The 21863-nt window shown below is 44.2% G+C and overlaps 1 protein-coding gene across 21 annotated transcripts in view; it reads right to left on the reverse strand.

Annotated features, from left to right (window-relative positions):
* Trim9 (tripartite motif-containing 9) overlaps window positions 1–21863 on the reverse strand; it is a 103337-nt gene that overhangs the window by 4386 nt on the left and 77088 nt on the right. Inside the window, exons 7-12 of one of the 21 annotated variants that reach the window (XM_006516400.4) lie at window positions 19144–19282; window positions 18316–18345; window positions 6120–6308; window positions 3525–3566; window positions 3102–3125; window positions 2039–2342 (exon numbers count right to left, since the gene is read on the reverse strand). In XM_006516400.4, the coding sequence (XP_006516463.1) occupies window positions 2039–2342; window positions 3102–3125; window positions 3525–3566; window positions 6120–6308; window positions 18316–18345; window positions 19144–19282 (728 nt within the window). Of the gene's footprint in view, window positions 1–2038; window positions 2343–3101; window positions 3126–3524; window positions 3567–6119; window positions 6309–14813; window positions 18615–19143; window positions 19283–21863 lie in introns of those variants that run through there. The other 20 variants (NM_001286387.1, NM_053167.3, NM_001286388.1 and 17 more) reach the window with 20 other exon arrangements.

Consider the following 21863-nt stretch of genomic DNA (forward strand, 5'->3'; position numbering starts at 1 on the left):
TAGATTTTTTTTTGCTCCCCCAAATTCCCACCCCCTGCAGAGACGGCCACCTCTCATGACAGTCTCTTGTTTACTGTGCCTTGCTGAGAGAGAATTGTTATAAATGGACTTTCTGCTACTGAGCTACAGCAGAAGACAATACCAAGACTGAGCCCAAACAGCCTTTTGGCTACCACAGGGCATCAGCTCTGCTCTGCACTTAGCATGTACAGTGTGACTCTAACAGCATTTATTACAAAATGACTTAATCAGAAAGTCACAATAAAGAAGTACTTAGGTCGAACCCAGGACATATGATAGGTACTGGACTCAGAGCCTTCTGCTTTCCATGGAGTAGTGGAACTCACTCTGGAAAGATGCTAATCTTTCAGCACAATGACTTTGAATGAAGACATTAGATTCTCTCTGTAAAATGACAGCATTGAAGGGGATACCTTCCTGAGACATAATTATACTATAGGGAGTTCAGTGGTTTCCAGAGATCCGAGTATAAACACCACCTTACAAAGAACTATGTCTTTTGATGCAGCTGTTGACTGCAGAGCACCATCAGGGACAGATAGCCAGATCTGTCTTCTCTCATCAGTGTGAAAGCTAGCAAAACTGAATCCTATCTCAGCAGAGCACAGACATTTATAAACATCACTCCTTTCTTCTGCATGCAGAAGACAGACTGGACACCACCACAGGCAATCTTGCTATTTACAAGCCTGTCAGCGACAGCACAAGCGACATTCAGTTAGCATGCAAGATGTGTTCGGCTTCTGAAATGTGCGTCTCTGCATCGCCGCGATGGGGGTGATCCTATTTACCCCTGCGCTCCAGAATCAAGAGGCTGATCACAAGTGCACGGGTGATGCTATCAGGTAGCTAGTCACAGAGTACCCCCAGTGTGAACTGCTGAAGAGACCTGCTATCTGTAGCCACTTGGATTTGATATCAATATAAAATGCTTTGTGTGCTTACTTCAAGGGATAGCCAATAAAACAGACATGAATGGAGCAGGACAGAGGATGTCCGAGGGCTGGGAAGCTCTAAGAATCTACTGACTAGCAAAGCATCAGTGGTGACTGACAGGAGAAGCTGAGAGAGTGAGGTCATTATTCTGCCCCTGTTGGGCCTGCTTTTCCTTTGATCTCACTGAACATAACTGGATCCCCCCCACCCCACCCCCAGAGCCACCAAAGAGAATGTTTCCTGGGGGGGTGATTAAGACAGACCAGTGTCATGAAAAGACAGCTTTGGCCCAGAAACAATGAAATACATTTGAAGAGACTGCAAATAAAAAGGGAGATTATATAGGGTATATTAAGTTAAAATTGTCTATATTTTGGTGATAGAGAACATTACTTAAGGAGATAGATACTCTATTCCCTTTCTCAGCAGACTGGCTGTTCTGCTTCTCACAAGAACAAGTGAGTTCTCATATAAAGCTATCCGGACTGGCATCCCTAACACCAAGTTTCGCTAATGGCTTCTATTCTGAGAAGCGGTATTGCTGATAATAACTGTTAGAACAATGGCTTCCATTTCCAGGCACTTCCAACGGGAGACATTTTTGCAAATCTCATCTCATGTAGTCTTCAGACCTCTCCTGCATGGAAACATATTATTATATGAATTTGGAGAATTGACAAACCAGAATTCAGAAAAAAAAAAAAAAAAAGAAGAAGAAGAAGAAGAAGAAGAAGAAGAAGAAGTACCTTGGCCCAAAACACTTTTCTGGTAAGTCCTAGGTCTGGGTTTCCAGATCCTGGGTTGTTTGTCTATAATAGATATGCCCAGGGATTGTCTTTTGTGACCTGGGTGGAATTTAATAATGAAGGGCCAAGCGGAAGGTACACAACTCTATCTCTATGCTACGTGGAAAGCAGTAGAGTGGACTGAGCTAAGAGATTATGCAGCACAGGACTTCCTACTCAATAAAGACTGTGCGTCCCATTCCCTAATGCTGTCTCTATAATAGGCTATTGAACTAGGCTCCTCCTTTTCAACCCAAGCCACCATGAAGAAGGCTTGGCGTGGGGCTGCAGGGTACCTGTTGGTGTGCGAGTTGTTGTGCATGAACCAGCTCCGGTTATTGTCCACATACATTGCCCAAGCTTTGTCGTCCTTCCCTAACATCATATCCTTCATCACATCGATGCGAGCCACGCCAAATGCTGGATCAGGGTGGTTGTCATAGCGATCTATGGTCAGCTCCCAGTAGTGGACGCCTTTGGAGAAGCCGGTTTTCCCCAGCACCACCCGGTCATCGTAGCTACTGCACGTCACTGTCAAGTTGTCATTGGAGAAGATGATGTCGGAGTGGGCCGAGCCGGGGTCAAAAGCAAACCAAGCCACTGGGAACAACAGAAGGGAGGTGAGTTTTTAGTAAAGCCTTGGGATTGTAGCATGCTTCTGGGCACTGTGGCACACAGTGTCGAGTTCTCATGCTGCCATGCAGGAAGGAAGTATTTGGGGCCAGAGTCACCGTGAGTGAGCAGATGGGGCGTGTCCTGGGAGTTGAAACTCTGCACCAGGAACAGACAGAGGACACAAGACCCATTCAGCAGAGGTTACATGGCTCAGACTGCACTTCCAAACCAGCTGATCCGGGACTGAAGTACCATCAAGTCCCTTCATCTGGTGACTGGCAGGATAGTGTGCCAGAGACATAAAGGGTGAGGGATATGCTAGGGTGTCTGTGTGGCCCTGAGGCAGGGAGGCTAGATCTACAATCCTGGATAGAGGAGGGATAAAGCACTGCGTGAAATCAGGAAATACGCTTAGGCAGAAGCACGGGAAACTGCCTCTCGTGAACCAGGTTTCATGTGCAACAGTGACTTGCATGTAGGGCCGGTTGCTTCCTTTATAACTTATCAAAAAGCGTTACTCCTAGAGCTGGCGCGTAATGTACATGGTAGAAGCAGTTTGGACATTGGGTGTAGAGAAGATGAGGTTCTTATACACACAGCTGTGCCCCAACTTCTGCATATTTTCTACAAAGCATAGTCCTTTGTTCTCTGAGGGGTGAGAGTGCTGATGCACTACAGAGCCCCGTAGCCACTTCACATGCACTTCCGCTCTGCTTTTTGTAAGAGAGTAATGGTGTTCCATACCTGCCAACAGCTTTTTAATGTCAACTGTTGTCATTCCGGTGAAAGGCATGGGGGAGAGAAACAGGGAGCGAGATTGACATTGATAAAAAGCATGTTTCCTTTGATAGACTAATACCAACAAGGGATCCATTGGGCACGTTACATACACAACAACAGCAGGCCTGCCTTGTGCCTCCACTGACATTTACCACTCAGAAACAGTGGTTTGCAGTGATGCAGAAGAAAAGGGGATGGGGTTGAAATATAACATAAAAAAAAAAAAGACAGGCTTTTTTTCTAAGAAATTGAAAACAGTTATAGTGGAGTTAGAATGACATTTGGAGAATTTTATTGACATGACAAAAGCCACCATTTATTTTGCAAAGGAAATTGAGCATAGCAGTCACACAGGCAGAAGGTAACAATTACAGTAGGTATACTTGCCTAATTGAGAGTAGGATGCAGATTGTGTCTCAAAATTGCAGCCTATAAAAAGATACTACACATCAAGGCTATGAAGTGACAACTGGGTTGATAAAAATTATTTGCATTTGTTTAGAAAGCACCAATCAAATATAGTCCCCAGAGGCCTGATTCATGAAAAAAGACCAAAAAAACCCAAAAACCAAAGCTCCTTTTATCATTTTCTTTGCTCAGTATAAATTGCTTTTGTGCTCTTTCCAAACACAAAGGTCTTTTCCAAACAAAAACCTTTGTTTAGTCGACTGTAAATGTTGCGGCTTAAATTTTCTTTATCTTCCTGGCTCAGTTTTGTATAGTAACACTTGCAAACTGAGGAGGTCGACTCTTTTAAAGATGAGGACAAATTTGCTCAATAGAAGTGGAAGAAATCACCAGGTAGGAACAACTCTGCTCTGCGTCAACAGTTTACCGATATGCCCTAGGTTTGCTGGGATGAGCCTAAGGCAAACGGTCCGCATATAAAGGAGAGTGGAATCCAGTGCACCCACTAAAAGACGCCTCACAGCGATTAACAGCGGCATGACCTGAGTGTTATAAACATGAAGGTATTTCTTTTCCTTCTTAGTTTAGCTTTGCTACAGCAGCTCTTCTCACTTGAAGGATGGGAAGAAGGCTAGTGTAGGGGTGGAATATGGGCTTAGAGCTATACAGGAATGGCTTCTTGTGGGACTTTTTCTACTCTCGTCTTCCCAGCAAACCTGGCTGCCCTACTGATGAGAAGCCCCATCAAGGCAGAGAAAAGAGATTCAGACTTAAATGAACTCAGGGGCATGGCCTACAGTTCGCAGTGGTGCTGAGGCTGGTCTAGGAGATGTGAGTCTTTGGGGGAGAGAATCACGTTGTTCTGTTTCCAAATTAAGTGTGGCCTTTATGAGCTAATTTCTAATAAAGTAGAAAGGACAAGTGCTGACTTGATTTTACAAGAACTAAGACGGCAACTTGTTATCAAAGAGGCCCGAGTACACAGATTTCAATATTAGAACCACCTTCTGGCCTGGATTACTTTGTTCTGGGATACATCCGCTTTCTTCCAGCTCATGGTTGATTTTTATGTTTAATTTCTGCCAACTGTCTTTTTGATTTCTCCCTATGAATAGGAGCACAGTAAGTACGGAATAGAAAGAATTTTAAAAACCAAATTTAGTATCCAGGTTTGGAAGCAAATTTGTGGAATCTGAATAGGGCTTTCAAGATTTTTCAAATGAATCATGCCTTTTGGAGTCTTAAGAAAAAAACAAAACCAAACCAAACATTTCTGAACTCTTTTCCCATTAATTTAAACACAACATTGTACATTTAAGATTCAATGATACAGCTCGATAGAACCAGGCCATTCAATCCACCTGCCAACACCCAGACCCCACAGTTCATTTCATTTCATTTTATTCTTGAGACAGTGTACATTACAAGGACTGTAACAGTATCGTGGTACATTAGAGACAGGTAAAGGGCTTCATAACAGAGCATGTGGGAAAGCCAGCAGTGCACAGAAAAACAAGGAGAAACGTAAAACACGAGAAAAAAAAACCCCGCCACTTTTCAAGGGAGCTTGAAGTCCCTGCATCCTTTATTGCACTGTCATGCTGTGGCCTTCTTCATTCCGGGATGTGGGATGAACCAAAGGAATAAAATAAAACCCAAAAGAAAGGCTTGGAAACGTGAGATGTGCATCGTGTGTATCCATGATTACAATATAGTCCTGAAGAGATCAAAAGAGGTCTGCATTTTAGGAATTTGAAGATTCCGTTTGCTAGACAAAGCTCACCGCAAAGTAACATGAGTCTAGCTTCCCCAGGAATCAACGGTAAGCCTGGTTACATCTTGGCTGTGAGCAACTTTCTGGGGCAACCTGTTTTGACTATAGGTTCGTTCGTTGGCCATAGGTATCACAACTGAACAGTTTCTAATTTAGCCACCAGTGGTCCCTGCCCTTTGCTAGGAAAGTGATCTGCTGTAAGCCTGCAGTTCTGCCAATACACACATGGCAGGCTTTTGCTTTCCTTGCTCTGTAGGATGGGTTCTGCTCTCTGGCATGTCTTTGCTTTTAGTTTTGTTTTTATTGGTAAAGATCTCTTGAGTCTATGTTTAATCAGACCACTCCAGGCTGGATGCGCTGATCCAGTCTCCCAGACACAGCTGGTTTCCTGGATACAGAAAGTTACAAACCTCCACATGACAGCCACAGCCTCTCCTTAGCCAGTACCTGTGCCGTGCTATGCAGCTGCGTGTGATGAAGAGTAAGTTTTCCATGGTGGTACCAGCGGATGCAAAAAGAACATCGTCCCACATCCCAATTCCAATACATTCCACACACATGAGCACAGCTCTGGGACGGGTTGTTCCACCACACAAACAAGAATGCCAGGAAGCTCCCTCAGCCAGATGCTCTTCACATTGGAAGCCACAGACACAGATATGGGTCACCCCGTCACCACACACACACACACACACACACACACACACACACACACACACGGATGATAAGAACAACACGGGCATTTCAGAGATGCCTCCGAGACACAGAGATGAAGAGAAAGATCTGACAGCTCAGCTCACCCGGTGCATTGAGAGACTGTAAAGAAGAATGCAAACTCAGCTGGTGGGGTGAGGACCGGAAATCAAAGTAGGACCTCCCGGGGAAGCTGGGTTGTAGATTAAGGGTGGAGGAGAAAGGGCTCATCCTACGGAGCGGCAATCTTTCCGAAGGCACTGGAAAGGGGAGGGTCTGTTCTTCTGAGTCTGTGTCTAGATGTAAGATCAATGCAAACCAGAGATCAGAAACCTGCTGGCTGCCCATGCCAGGTTCCCAAAGACCACCTAAGCAAGCATTCACACAAAGCTTCGTCAGCCCCGAGGTACCACCCACAGGGATTAGCAAAACAGTCTGGCTGAGGCTGGGAACGCCCAGTGGGTCCGGACCCCCAGACCAGACAAGCATTCCAGCACCACTGGCAATCGTTTTATGGTTTGCTACAACTTTTAGTAACGGAAAAGCACGAAGAGGTTTTTCTTTGTTAAGTGAAATATGTTGAGTGAGAGTTACAGGTGCCCTTTACCCACTGATGAGAAAAATCAACATTTCTTTTTATTTCAGCTGTTCCTCAAGTTACTGTGCATTTAACATTGGTTTCTTTAAGGGTTTCTATTTAGGAGATGACAGCTTTTAGAAACCATGGGATAGTTTTCTTTTTTCTTCCTACTAGTACATTTTCCCCATTTCTAGATGGATGAAATTATTTTAATCCTGGGATACCCAAGACTTGATCTTTGAATAGAGGAAGAAATGCAGAGTGCCCTGGAAAGTCAGGCCTGACAGGCCACTTGGGAATAAGACTTCTCTTTGCTTCTGAAATATTCTCATCTCCTGTGAACACGACTTAACTCACCTGAGTTCTCTAATAGTGAACAGAATGTGGGCAGAGGGAAGGTGCATAGGTGTGAAGTGTCTGTTTCTTTTCAGAAGGCCTGCCACGCCAGTGAGGACTTGGCCACCAGCTGGAGCCCTGTAAAGCCCTGTATAGCTCAGTTCAATAGTGAAAATCCAGGAAAGCACAGGTGCCAGTTCAGGGTTCAGACTCCGAAGGAAACATTTTCTCATCGAAAAGATAATGTTGTTTTGGTGACCAGCGGGTGTTACTGGGGTTTGTTTTGTCTTGTTAGCAGCTTTTCTTTGTACATAACCCTTTGTGATCCAAATGCTACACTGTGTAGGTTCAAGCCTGTGTGTGTGTGTGTGTGTGTGTGTGTGTGTGTGTGTGTGTACATGTGTGCCTGTGTTTGAGAATGAGTGTGTATGTGTGTCTGCATGTGCTATGTGCTTGTATGTGTCCATGTGTATGTGTATCTAGAGACCTTATAAGAAGGGCTACCGCAAGTTTTAATACTGCAAGGAAGCATTTTCATTTTTGAATTTACAATATTAATGTTAGCTTTTCAGACTTTAGTCTTATCCCTGAGGGAAGATTTGATTTTTCTGTAAGCCAAATATCAGAGAAAAGGGTATGAGGCTAAAGCTTAATATCCCAAAGAATAATAACATACTGGTTCCTATTTAAACTTTATATAGTTTGGGTGATGTGGCATTTATGGTCATTTCTTTGCTCAGATACAGTAAATTAAAAAATATTATTCTTCACATCTATTTACTTGTGTGTGTGCAAGTGCACACATGTATGGATATTAGGGACTATCCTGCCAATTCTAGGGACTGAACTCAGATTGTTACAGTTGGTGGGAGGACCCTATATCAGCTGAGCTGTCTCATTGGCCCCCCACATTACTTACTTAAAAGGAAACTAACCTCTTAGCTTAATGAAAAGACTTGAAACATAACCACAGAGCGTCAGCAGACACAAGCTCTTTTGAGTTTGAGAAGACATTTGCCACTGTATTTATGTCAGAAAACTATTTTCAATTCACAAGAGTTTGCTTCAAAAGGTCTCTCTCACCAGATGGGACAATCAAGGCATTGCATAGCAGTTACATCATGCCTTAAACATTAAGGAAAGGTGATGTTTGGGATGCATAGAATCTCCAAACAGTGATCTGAACACCCATGGAAGGATGAGCTCTATACCCATAATTTGAGGATCAGATCAAAACCTATCTGAGGAGCACTCGCCCTTTCTATTTTTAGGTGAGGCTGAGTATAGCCATGAATATTCCTGGGATTAGTAATTGGGCAGTGATACAGGTTTTTTCCCCCCTAGTTTTATGTGGATTGATTGATTGCCTACCCATACACCATTTTTTTTTAACTCTTGAACTCGCCCTCTACTCTTCCATCTCTGTGTCTGACCTGTGACCTTTCATGCCCAACCCGATGGGATCTCACCCCATTTCTTCCCAAGCAAAATGAAGCAAAACAAACCATACAAAATCAAGCCTACCTTGCTATGAGAACTTTCCAAACAAATTAGGGGAGGGAGAAAAGACAATTTCCACCCAATTCCAATCAGACTAACAGGCGATCCTCCCTCCAGGACTCTCCCAGGGGCCCTCGGTGTGTTTGGTCAGTCGTCTACAGGACATTTAGACTGTTTAATCATGATTTTACACTGTAGTAGTCTTGGTGCTTAGATACTTAGAAATGTCTGAGGCGGAGCCATCAAGCTCCCTCTGAAGTCCCCTGGAGGACCAGTCTCCAGCCAGCACCTTGTGTTTGGAGTTATTGATTTTATGGCGTGGGTATAACTTATTTTGGGTTCCTCTCACCAGGTACTACCGAGGGCCAACTGAAACAGACCACTAGTCTTGCAAGCATTTGATGTCAGTCATCAAACCCCATTAAATTGTTCCAACTCTGAGCTAGATAGATATTCATAACCACATTTTAGCATATGGATCGTCTTTCTGGTCCTGCTCCTCTGGACAAGTTCATGTTGAGACTGAGAACAGTATTATCATCTCCTGGCTTAGCCAAAGCATCTTTAATTCACATCGAACACAAATACAACGACCGCAGTGTGCATTCTGTGTTTATACTGTGGAGTGCAGGAAGGAAGCAGAGCCCACTTCCTCACCTTCTCTCTCAGACACAACGATTGATCTCAACCATTGGCCATCAGAGAAGGCTCCTCGGCTGTTAACTATCGACAAGACAAGGAAGAGTGAGGCTCTTGGTTGTGATTTCTGGGACACAGGATAGGAAGCTAACGTTTGTGGTAATGATTGCCATCTTTATCGGACAACCACTAGAGAAAGACAGGGGGCATCCTAGGACATTGCTACTGCCTCATCATGGGCACCTGTTGTCCTGCCTGGCTGAACTTGATGGAATAAGAGCAGTTTAGTGGGAAAGACCTGCAGAAAGCTGTCCACATGGTGGCAGGCGGAGATTGCACTCACTTGGGGGAGGCAGTGTATGTGTGTGTTTCTGTGTGTGCATGTGCACAGGCCGGAGGACAACTACAGATATTCCTCAGGCACCCAGGCACTATTGACCTTGCATTTTTGAAACAAGGTCTTTCATTCACTTGGAGTTTGCTGTCCATTAGGCTACTCTAGCCAGCCCGAGAGAGTTCTACTTGTCCTGCCTCTCTCCCCAGTGCTGGTATTTCATGCACTGTCACCAAGCTTTTTTTTTTTTCCCCTTTCCTCTTTAAACTTGGGTTCAGGATCGAATCAGGTACTTATAGGGTAAGCACTTTACTGACTGAGTCATCTCCTTAGTCCTACTCAGATTGGTAAGTCCAGGATGAGAACTGCATTCCAACGCAAATGTGTCCCTCGAACTGTCCATCCGCTGTCAGGACTGATAGTTTCCTCTTATTCTTCCCTGCGCTTCTTTCCCTTCCCACTGGGTTCTAGATTGGAGACTCAGCTGATGGTAGGGGGCTCTGCTCTAAGGAAACAATTAAGATCTACCAAACCAAAGATCTACTGGGGACCACGTAAGCTCTTCTCTGACTCCTGGGATCGAGAAGGAAGGATCCTGGTGCTATGCCCTATTTGTATTTATCTCTTTTATTTTTTCATTGTTTGACATTTAATGAACAAATATCATGTGCTACAGAGTGCATAAGAATTTAGTAGTTGAGAGGCATGAAGCCGGCAGGGGAACTGACTATAAGAAAATAATCAAGAGAAAATGTGTCAATTATTATTAATAAGTTTTATACTTCTGGGGACAGTGTTTCTATTCTAACATGACTTTTTATTATTTGAAAACTTAAGCATTAAGTATTAGATGATGTAGAATAATTTGTACAGGTAAATTATTCCATTTTTAAAAAGTGTTTGTGTGTATTGTTGTATACAACATGTGAAAATGCCCACAGAGGCTAGAAAAGGGCATTTGGACCCCATGAAACCAGAGTTACAGGTCATTGTGAGCAGCCTAAAATGGGTTCTCAGAACTGAACTAGGGTCCTCTGCAAGGGCAGCAAGTGCTTTTAAGCACCAGGCCACCTCTCCAGCCTGATACATGGCAAGCTTTAATGTACTATTTTGGGGACTCAAAGGGAAAGAGTGAAGCTTCTTATGCAACACGGCTCACTAATTCATCTTTCTCTGTGTCCTGTATGGCAGGCACAGTTTTGGAACTGAGCAGCCATTGGGCCATAATCTATGGAGGAGAAGTGTGTTTTCAGAGCACAGCAAACAAGAGCTGCCACAGAGGGCTGCAGGAGCCTCAGAAGGCTGAGCTCTGCTGCAGTGCAAGCCAGCGGTGGAATGTTCTCTGCTCCTCGGGAAGATTTAAAAACAGACAAGGAGGACCATGGAGAAGAAGGCTGTTTGCTCAAACGACCAAGCAGGCAGGTGAAGTCACAATTATGTCCAGCAAGGGATGTGTGTAATTTATAACAAAAGGTGTCATCTTACGTGATCTTAAGAGTGGCAGTAATTGCTGTCAAGGGGTAAGAAACCAATCTGTTTGAAAATGCCCTTTAAAAGGAATGACCAGGAGCTGTCCTGAAATCCTGAGGGTGGCTGCATATTTCCTTGCCCAATCTTCCATTCTAAATTAAAAGAACTTCATGGAATTATTTGTGAGCAACTCACATCAGGAGACCTTACACTTTAGATACACACACTCCTGAAGGACCAAAGAGCCCATTTCTCTACATCAACATAGAGGCCTGTAGTTCCAACTCAGCCTCATGAAAAATTTTAGGAAATTTCTTGAGATGCCACATGTCAAAATTAAAGGGATGAAATACTTTTCTCTTCTGGGCTCTGAGATTCATCCTCATCTTTCTCTCTTTCTATGTGGTAAAGTTTACCCAAGTTTTGTCAAGTACAATTTACCTACCTTGAGGATTTTGTCCTATGAAATGAATGTTCTAATTAAGTCATTCCTGGCTGGAATATTCTGAGCCAGGCAAAACCAAGTGGATGCATGGAAAAACATATTCACAGGATACCTGGTTTTCCATAGATGATAATTTCCCAAATATTTAATTTACCGCTGAATATTTAGTATTGTAGGCATAACGTTTAAACCCACCAAGACCTTGGAGGGGGCACATGGGACTGGCATCCGACCTGCACCCAGTATATAGTAACAGTGCTTCCAGCCAGACTGAAGACAAAGGCCACAGAAGCACTAATTGTAGGAACGTCAGAGTTCTGTGGTTTTACATATAAAATAACTGAAGCCTAGAAAGGCAAGAGCACATCTAAGCCACATGCTCAGCTGTGGCCAGACTGGAGACAGAGTGGTAAGATCAGTTTCTGGTGGACAAAATGGGGAAGGACAAAGCTGGGTTTTGCTTTGTTTTGTTTTTGATTTTGCTTGTGTAATGTCTTAGAAGTGTGCAAACAGGCAAAGTTCATGCCACGGGTCGCAGGGTGTCTTCTAATGATGTGTAAGAGGCCATCTAGGATCATGGGGATGATCTAGCACCAACCACAGACTGCACTGTGGATGAATCTTTTATTCTCTCAGTAGGGTTGTTCACGGGACAGCCGTGCTTAGGAACCGAAAGGCAAATGTGCCACTCTCCCCTGGGGTGCTGGCCACAGGAATAGGTGACTGTGGTGTCCCTTGACACTGTTCACCTGTGGGGCCTCTTCCTTACAACTTCCACAGGATGGGGGAATCTCAGTACACTAGGATTTTAAAAAGAAGTCTTAGGCTCACCTACATTATATTTATAAAGGGATTCTAGACATGGTACCTGAGGCCATTTGGTGTTCAGATGGATGGAGGCGGATTCTGCTTAGACGACTCAGTATTTCAGGGTGCTTTCCTTTGCTGTGTGGGAGAAGAAGCTACTACCATGACAAGGATGGCACGAGGCTGACCGTCTGCTCAGGTGGACTCTCGGGGGGAGGCTATGTGGACATTCCAGCCGGGAGCCTTGGGAATCTTTTCCTTGGTGCCCAGGGCCCACAGTTGTCAGAAGTGCTGCAAAGACCGTACAGCCTTGGGGACAACATGGCTCTCTCACACTCCTTGTTTCTTCCTCTCTACTTTCCTCCCTAAGATGAGATCTGGAGGGCTGGGAAGCTCCCATTAATCAATAGTTTTGTGATGGTTTCAGTCCACATTGGCTTCAAGCCCCAGACCTCATCTGTAGGAGCTTTGGAGGATCTCACAGATCTCTGACCTTCTTTCTCTTTGTCAGGCAGTGACTGTCACCTCCTGCCTAGAACATCCCTAGTGACACCTAGTAGAGTAGAAGGTGCTCCTTAGGCCAGGAGTTCTTAACCTGCAGGTTGTGACTCCTTTGGGGGCTTGAACAAACCTTTCCCAGGGATGGCATATCAGATTTCCTGCCTATCAAGTATTTACATTATGATTCATAACAGTAGCCAAATTATAGTTACGAAGTAGCAATGAAACAATTTCGTGGTTGTGGTCACCACAACATAAAGAACTATATTAAAGGGTCACAGCATTAGGGGAGGTGGAGAACCACTGCTCTAGGCTAAGGACTTGCTTGGGATGGGAACTGGAGGATAAACAGAGATACCTGGCTGCAGGGTTTAGAGATGCTGAAAATGAAGCCACTTCTCCATTTTCTTAAGGCAAAGAGGCTCTATTCTTTTTTGACAAAAGTCACCTGTGACTTTGGAAGCATCAGCATTCCGTTTCTGGCTAGTGGAGCGGACAAGGCAACATGAAAAGCAGCTTCATGTCGGAAGGATGCATTTCCACACCAGGCAGACTCAGGGTCGACTTCTTTCTCTTTCCAGGGGCAAAGGCAAACATCAGCACCCAGTGTGCTGTACCATGGTGTCTGAGAGAACTGGGTCTGAAGCATTAATTCCCCTCTCAGAGCTTAGTTGCCTTAACTGGGGTAGGATAACTGCTTCCTCACATGGTGCAGTAGCTGGATTAGCGGTTCATCCAAAAATACCCACAACTGAATCCCCAGAAACCTCTGAATGGGTTACCCTTCAGAGGGAAAAGGACTTTGCAGCTATTCCCTTAAGATTCTTGATATGTGGAGACTATCTTGGGCTGCCCACGTGGGCGCAAAGTTATCACAAGGGATCTTACATAAGGAAGGCAGAGTCAGAAGGAGGCTAGAAGATGCTATGCTGCTAGATCTTAAGATAGAGGAAAACGCCTTGAGCCAAGAAAGCCAGGTGGGTGCTGGAAGCTGGAAGCTGGAAATTACAAGAAAATAGATGCTTTTCTAGACTGTCCTAAAGGAACCCAGTCCTGCTGGCGCCCCACTGTTAGCCCAGTAGAATTCTGATCTCAAGACATGTGAGGGGCTCATGTATGATGGTTTACACCATTCATCGGACGGCTACTTGTTACAACAGTAGAAGACGTATTAGCATTAGGTGCACGAGAACTATTGCTTCAGCAAAGTAGGGTACGTTTGTGCGCATGCGTGCATGAGCACATGAGCGTGCGTGGGATCGAGACATCAGTGACAGGCACAGAGATGTAGTGTAGACTGTAGAGGGGGTGCCATGCGGGTGGACAATTGTTTTAATGTGTGAATTTATAGTAAAAAGAAACAAGTGTGTGTTTGTGTGTGCATGTGCGTACTTGTATGCACAAGCACGTGGAGGCCAGAGGTGAGCATGTCATTTATATTCTCAGTCAAGGGCTCTCAGTGAACCTGGATCTCATTAATGGGCTTAGCTGGCTAGCCAGCAAGCCTGAGGGATCCCCATTTCTGCCTTCCCGTGTCATGCTTATAGGCACGTGCCACGTTGTCCTGTTCTTTGTGTGGTTGCTGGGAACCTAATCCAGGTCTTTATGCTTGTTCAACGTGTGATTTACCAACTAAGCCACCTGCCAGCCCCATAAAGAATAGTTTTTATATGATTTATCTATTATATTTCACTATCCCCAAAATATTGTCTGGCTGTCATGTAGCTGTCATTCTTCATGGAGTTTTTTTGTTTGTTTGTTTTTGGTTTTTTGTTTGTTTTTATTTTTGATGGACAGTGAATGAAATTCTCAGTAGCTTGGCATAAAGTGATATAAAGTCTAAGGTAAAGGTTTCTCGTTGGTTTGTTTGTATTTACTTCACGATGTGATTCTACAAAGCCTTCTGAAATATGCTTGCCATCCGCTGGGGGCTTTGGGGAATCTGCTGACTTTTAAATGCTTTGCATGCAAATCTTTCCAAAATGCAATACATAGTTTTAAAAATTTCATAGAAGGCACCCCGGATCTGTGGGACTGTGCCTTTTTCCATCTCTTCTGGTTAGCTTCCTCCTTGCTCGATGCCCTCAATACAGCCTCAACTTCTGTAACAACAACAATTTCCCAATTCTTTTTCACACACACACACATATATATGTGAAATATATATATGTATATATTTTTTCTTTTGTATAATTTTCTTTTATATAATTTTCTTTAATGTGGTTGCTGGGCTCATAGCAATGAGTCAGTGAATTCGTGCAGAATGGGTACCTAAGAACCAATGAGCCTGGACTTTATATCTTTTCCCCCATGCTAACCGCAGGCCATTCTTCTTACTTAATGGTTTCAAGATGGCGTTCTAGACTGAAGGGCAGACAGCTTAAAGAGGAGCAGTGACCCACGCAGACCTCAGCGAGCTGCCAAGGGAGTGTGCAAAAGAGCAACGAGGCCCCCAAGTTAAAGGAGAGGGCTGGACTTTGTGCCATCTCTGTGTATATGGGGCTAAGTTGGTTTTTGGCATGACCGAGATGCTCAGTTAGTTGGAGCTTTGGAATGATCAAGTTTACTGTTGCTGTCAAAGTAGATTTCAGAGATTTTTGCCTCATGCATCATAATTTTGTCTGCTTGGATTTCTCTCCTACTACATCTTTCCTGGGAAGTCTTCCCCCTCCTCCTTAAATCTCGTGTCCTCCCCTGCAATGTGTTGCAACTTATTTCATGTGGCTATTAGGTATGGAACAATCATGGTAGTAATTCTATGAACACATATGGCCAAATTCTTTTAGAAATATGTTTATTTTTATAAGTGACTACCTATTATTTTAAATTAAACCTTAAGGTAGAAGAATTATGGAGATACACTACTCTAGAATGATCCACATGTTCTTGGTCTACAGTCTATATGGAAAGCAATTTGGAAACATAGGTCAAGGGTTTCAAAAATGCCCAGAAGTAGTTCTATGCCCACAAACCTGTCCAGATGAACCTTCCACAGAGACTAGAGATAAAGAGTAGGTTTTGTGTAGAGGTCTTAATCCTATACTATGTTCAAGGGGCAGCACTACCTCCTCTGGAAGACTGTCAGGCATGAACAGAGCTGTGCTTGGGAGGCTCAGCAGCGTAGAGTCCCAGGAAACCCTTCCTTACAGCAAGCTCACAGCTCCAGGGGTATCACCTGTGCTGTACACCAGTCTCTCCAGATTACAACAGACAAGCAGAAGGTACTGTTGGCTCAGGCAGGCAGAGGGGAATCGCCAGGAAAACGAACAGGAAGTTCCCCATCAGCTCTCAGCCTTGCCTGAATGTTTTTGGTGGGGGTACAGTCTGTCACACAGAATGAGCCTCAGAACAGGGTGTGTTAAGAAGGCCTGGTTACATAATGGCTTCAGGACTCTTTGCAGATAGCTTCAAAGGCAATGCATAGTCAAGAGACTTATTTGTTGAGTTAATTAAAAAAAACAACAGCAAACATAAACAACCAAGTATATGAGCCTTATTTTTAACATGTCACTAAATACTTCATAAATTTTCTCTTTTTATTTACTTACTTATTGAATTACTTGCATATGGGGTGGGAGAGCCAGTGACATGCCTGTGGGGACAGAGGACAACTTTCCGGAGTTGGTTCTTTCCTACATGTGAACTCAGGTACTCAGAAGACAAGCCCCCTTTCCCTGCTGAGCTACCCTGTCTCAGCCATTTCATTCAAATTCATAGTTGCTTATGTTTATATTTCTTCTTAAGTTGGTTGAGATCTGGGTCTGGCTTCATTCATGTGTCCATCTTGGACACATCCCCAGAAACCTGCATTCAGTGGAGTAACCTGACTCGAACCTATGTAACACCTCATTTTCCATTGGTTTCAATTATTGTGTATTTTAGAACTAATTTTTTAATGTATATGTTGTCTTTCCTTTGCAGTTATGTGCATGTTTCTTTAAGACCCATCTCCCTTACTAGCCTGTAAACTCTACCCAGCAAGGGAACAGGGGTTCTATACTTTCTACCCATTGTGTATCACCGTGCCCACTTATCAAATACTCTCTGATAGACAGACAGACAGACAGACAGACAGACAGACAGAAATGATCAGAATTCACAACAATGCACACCTTTGACACCCCCACCCCCCACCCTGTGTAATGTCACCTCTGGGTTTTGTGGCAGAGTATTAATGACAAGTGCTTTAAACACATACTTCATGTATGTCATTAGCTTGGACTTGCTGTCACGAATGAAATGTGCCCTTCTGAGACACAGACCTGTTGTTCTGCAGTTTGGAAAGACGTTGATCCTTGCTAAGGAGAATGTGAAAGATTGTCACAAAACAAGAGCTAGAACAAACCACCCAGCCACCCCAGCAAAACAACAAGAAACTTCAGAGTGAACTTTCCAGAAACTGTAGAAATAACAGGAGAAAGAGCAAGGGCAACAGACTTCTCATTGACGTTTAGGGAACTGAAGAGAATAGAATGAGACAGGCATTCTCTGTTATAACAGATTGATCAAGTTTCTTTTGAAATGACAATTTGCTACGTGTCCCCTCACTTCCTAAATCTTGTGTCACTACTTAAATGAGGGAGAACAAATAGAACAAACCAAAGTGTGGAGAAAGAATGTGTGTGAACTTTATTTCATCATGAGTGAATCGCTTCTGGGCAGTAACAGACAACACTGATATATCTACATAATGATCAGGGTGACTCACAGTCACATACATACCTTATATATATATATGCACATAATATATAGGATATAAAATTCATGGAGGAATGGGTTTCTACAATACAGTTTCTTTGTTCGTAGAGAACGTGGTCCATTAGTTTCACTTAGAAAATGACCCCCAGTTCTGTAACTGTGGTACCGGGGATCGCAGGTCCACATCTTGTAACTAATAATAGACACCGGTATCTCGTGAACATTGAAAAGAGACTAAGAAATGTCACCTTCCTGTGGGGCGAAAGGACAGACAGAAGTGCTCAGGTTGTCAGTAGCTGATTTGAGCGGTCTATAATCTAGCTCGAACAGAAACAGTTTCCATACAGTTCTGTTGACAGATCTCAAGGACACTGCCACAGCTCCCCCCTACCCTGCTGCTAAGCCCCTCCCATCTCATCAAACCACCTTCTGCTCCCAGGGGCAATGTGGCCAGCACCATCCGGGCCTTCTGCAGTGCTTTTAGAAAGAACTCTTGGAGGCCCTTAGCATTTAGTGTTTCAGGAAATGAGACGACAGCTCTCAAGCTGGTAGGTCATCCCAGACGGAAGCTGCTAAAATGTGAAGTCTGGGGAAAGAGCTAGAGGTCACGGCACTGCCCTCTCTGTGGGCACGGGTCATGTGAGTGTTTCATCCTTAACAAACCTCTTCTTTGAATGGCTTCACTTAGACTTAAGACCACTCCCCCAAAGCCTTGCTTTCGTGGCTACGGGTCTTTGGCCCTCGCTGTGGGACTCGGAGTTGTGCTTGTTTTGAACCATGTGAAGCATGTTAGGGGGGTGTCTGACACATGCTGAGCTTTGCAAAAAGGTAGGAGAAGCCGCCACAGTTCTTTTAACTAACATCTTGAATTTGAACAAAGACAACACCAGAGATTAGTTTTGTGGCGAATGCCAGTGGGGTAGGAGATGATTTAATCCACGAGTAAGACAATACCCAAAAGTCTCAAAATGCTTTGGCGCCAGCCACACATACCCTTCATAGGTTTTGTCTCATGGGCTCCCGCTGCTTGTAAAATAAAAGAACATTAACGCCTCAGAGGTTATACCAGGCCATCAGATGCAAACCTTCTTCTAGACAGACTGTCTCCAATGACCAGAATATTTATAGTACAGCCAAGAACCATATGTCCTCTAGAGAGACAATGTTGTGCAGTGGCACTAGACAGCCCAACCACCCCTAGAGGGACCCGCATGGCGAGGTAAAGCAGAGTTGCTGGTCTCTTCCTGTTTGGTGCCCACAGGAAGTCTCAGTCCTGGTGCGGATGGCCCGGGCTTTGGGTAGGAAAGGAAGGAGTCCGAGCTGGTTAAGCCAGAAGTGGTCAACAGGCTCTAGCACCCCACACCCACCGGAAACACGTTCAAGTCATACAGATCTACAGCTGGGAAGAATCTAAGTTCCAGCCCCGGCAGGAGCAAGCAAGAGCTATAAAGACACGGAGAATCATGTGGGCAAAAGCAGCCACCGGGGTGGCTTGGTGGAGAAGGGGAGCCTGCTCTAGAGCCTAGGAACCTCCATCTTAGACACCGGGGGCACATTCAGGCTTGCACGTTCAGCTTCTTCCACTGTAGCTTAGAGTGGTAGCAAAGGAAGCCATTGGAACTGCTGCTGTGGGGTCTCTCATCCGCATCTCACGGGGCCTTCTAAAGGCAGGAGAGGGACACAGCGGCTCTGGGGCCGGAGACAGTGCAAGTCATGGAAAAAACTTGAGGGATGTGGTACTGACGGGGTTACCTCCAGGCTGCCAGCCACGTTAGACGCCACGTAGTTCCCGCTCTGAGGGATACTGCTGAAGGGCCTTACCCTCAGACGTCTGGAGGACCAGTGTCTTGCTGTAGGGGCTGACTCCTGTTTTGTTGAAGGCCTTAACCCGAGCGTTGTATGTGCTGTTGAAGTGAAGGCCGTCCACTGTGCACATTGTTTCTTTTCCAACATACACTTCCTGCCAACAGAAAACAGAACACCATTCAAGGTGAGCCGCCTCGTGAGGAACAGGGAAGGAAGTGATGCCCAGTGGTTAGGTGGCAGATGCCATGCAGGAAGAGCTGCAGAGGGCAAGTGAGCTCGCTGGAGAGACGGCCCACAGCCTTGCTCCGCTGGGATACTGTTGGCCGAAATGTCCCAGGCTTGTCACATGAATAGCATTTGTGGGCCACGCCTACCTGATTAAAATTTTCTTTTCTTTGATTAGTAAGACACTGGAGTAGTGGTCTGACCTTGTAAGGCGGCTGCAATGGCCACACCTTGAAGATATGAAGGAGCAGCCTCAGCACATTAATAAAATAAAAAAAATATTTTCAGATATTTTTAATGTCCTTAGAAGAGATTGACAAGTGGGTGTAGCATTCTCAAAGGTCAGTTGTTTTAAAACAGTATGTTTTGACTCAGAGTTAGGATCCATTCTTTCTACTGCCTCTGTCAGCCGAGCAGTAAACGCCTCAAAAGGTTCCACCAATTTCGTTACATATTAGCAGAGCCTTTGGTATTTGTGCCTCCCATAGACAGGCACCTCTATGCTTCCGGGACTGCAGCTGACTCTTTTCTTTTCTTTCTTTTTCTTTTCTTTTTTCTTTCTTTTTCTTTTCTTTTTTCTTTCTTTTTCTTTTCTTTTTTCTTTCTTTTTCTTTTCTTTTTTCTTTCTTTTTCTTTTCTTTTCTTTTTTTTTTTTTTTTTTTTTGGTTTTTCGAGACAGGGTTTCTCTGTATAGCCCTGGCTATCTTGGAACTCACTCTGTAGACCAGGCTGGCCTCGAACTCAGAAATCCACCTGCCTCTGCCTCCCAAGTGCTGGGATTAAATGCTTTCGCCACTACCGCCCAGCTAGACACTTTCATTAGAGCTTTCTTAGTCAACCTTAGCTGAGCTGCTGAGCCATTCCTCTGCACCCACAAACATTTCGTATGCTAACTCTTGCCCCTCTTTTTTCCAGATATCTTAGACAACTCTTTAGGAGCCAAGGTCTCATATATAGCCATCCACAGTAAAAAAAAAAAAAAAAAAAAAAAAAAAAAACTTCACCTAGGCAGGCTTTAGCTACCTGAAACCAATAATGAAGGGTCATAAGTAGTTTAATTGGCAGGGATTCCCACGAGGGATCCTTATTTCCTTCATTGTTCTTATAATCACCAGGAAAGTAAGTTAGGAACACAGTTTTGGTATCTGCCTAATCCAGACCTGAATCTATGAGTTGTTGGGCTGCTCACTTTATTGCGTACAGCCTCAGTTACCTAATCCATAAAACGGAGACATTAATACCTGTTTTTCAAGATGGGCATGAGGGCAATCTGACTTTATATATGTAGTTATTATAGTTTAAAAGGGCTCAGTAGCTTAACCGTGACCAGCAGCTAGGATTTAAAAGGCCGTAATTGGGAGTTTGTGGCCAAGGTTATGCTTATACTTGGTGTTTATAGAGAATGTAACACCTTTATCCATCAGTGTGGCTTATAAAATGCATTTTTGAAAAACATAAAAACATGAGGGTAGTCTATAAGCTGTGTTTCCAACCGACACAAGGATTAGCCTCAAAGCCAGCCATAGGCATGGAGGTTTGCACCACAGTATGGCGGGTAGGGGGAGGAAGGCAGAATGACATTTCAGAGGCTTAAAATAAAGCCTCGCATAATGCACTTTCCAAGCAGGCTGGGGACTTGCTTCCCTCCTCAGCCCTACTCTTTGCAAAGGCATGCCTGATGTAATGAGTAAAAGCATCGACATTTCAAAACACAGCTCTTTGCTGTGGTCCTGGATTAGCCATGGACTAACTCAGTCCTGCTGCAGCAGGTAGGGAAACCTGCATGTGACACTATTCCATTCAGAGATTCTGAACATTTGTGCACGTGAATCACCTATGAATCGTACCACAATACAGTTTTTGTTCCTGCAGGTCCCTGAGGTAGGGTCTGAGATTTTGCATTTTTTTAACAAGTCCCAGGATGAAGCCAGTGCTGAGTGACCCCTTCTTATGGTGGCCATGGATTAAGTAGAAGGGACCATCTGAGAGCCTCAGTTGACTAGAAGGGGCCAGGAGCTGACTTCATTTAATCCTGAGCCCTAAGGAGAGAGGAGGCAGCTGGAGCTCTGAGTTTGAGTGTAATGTCTGTGAAAGGGCAGCTGGAAAAGAAATTTAGCTGTGAGAAAATGAGTGGCTTAGTTTAAACGTTAAGTTTAGGCTAGTTTCAAAGTGTCAAAGTGGAAAATTCTCCACAGGTAGAAATCCGGCCGACTATCAGAAAAGATATGGAGCTGAAGACAGATAGGGAAGTTCTCAGCATGAGTGGTGGTAAGGCAGGTGGCAGGAGAACGAGAGATCTTGGAAAGGCAATAACCTGAGGTGATAACCAGACATGATGAAAGAAGAAGCGATTTCAGGGAATGAGGAAAACAAGGACAAAAGAAAAAAGAAAGAAAAGAAAACAAACAAACAAACAAACAAACCCAATAATAAGAAAAGAAAGGCCAAGAAAAGGAAACAAGAGATGGGAGAGAGTCTTGAGGAGAACTGTAGAAGACACCTCCTATTGA

The sequence above is a fragment of the Mus musculus genome, chromosome 12 (genome assembly GCF_000001635.26).
Source record: "Mus musculus strain C57BL/6J chromosome 12, GRCm38.p6 C57BL/6J".
Taxonomy (NCBI): domain Eukaryota; kingdom Metazoa; phylum Chordata; class Mammalia; order Rodentia; family Muridae; genus Mus; species Mus musculus.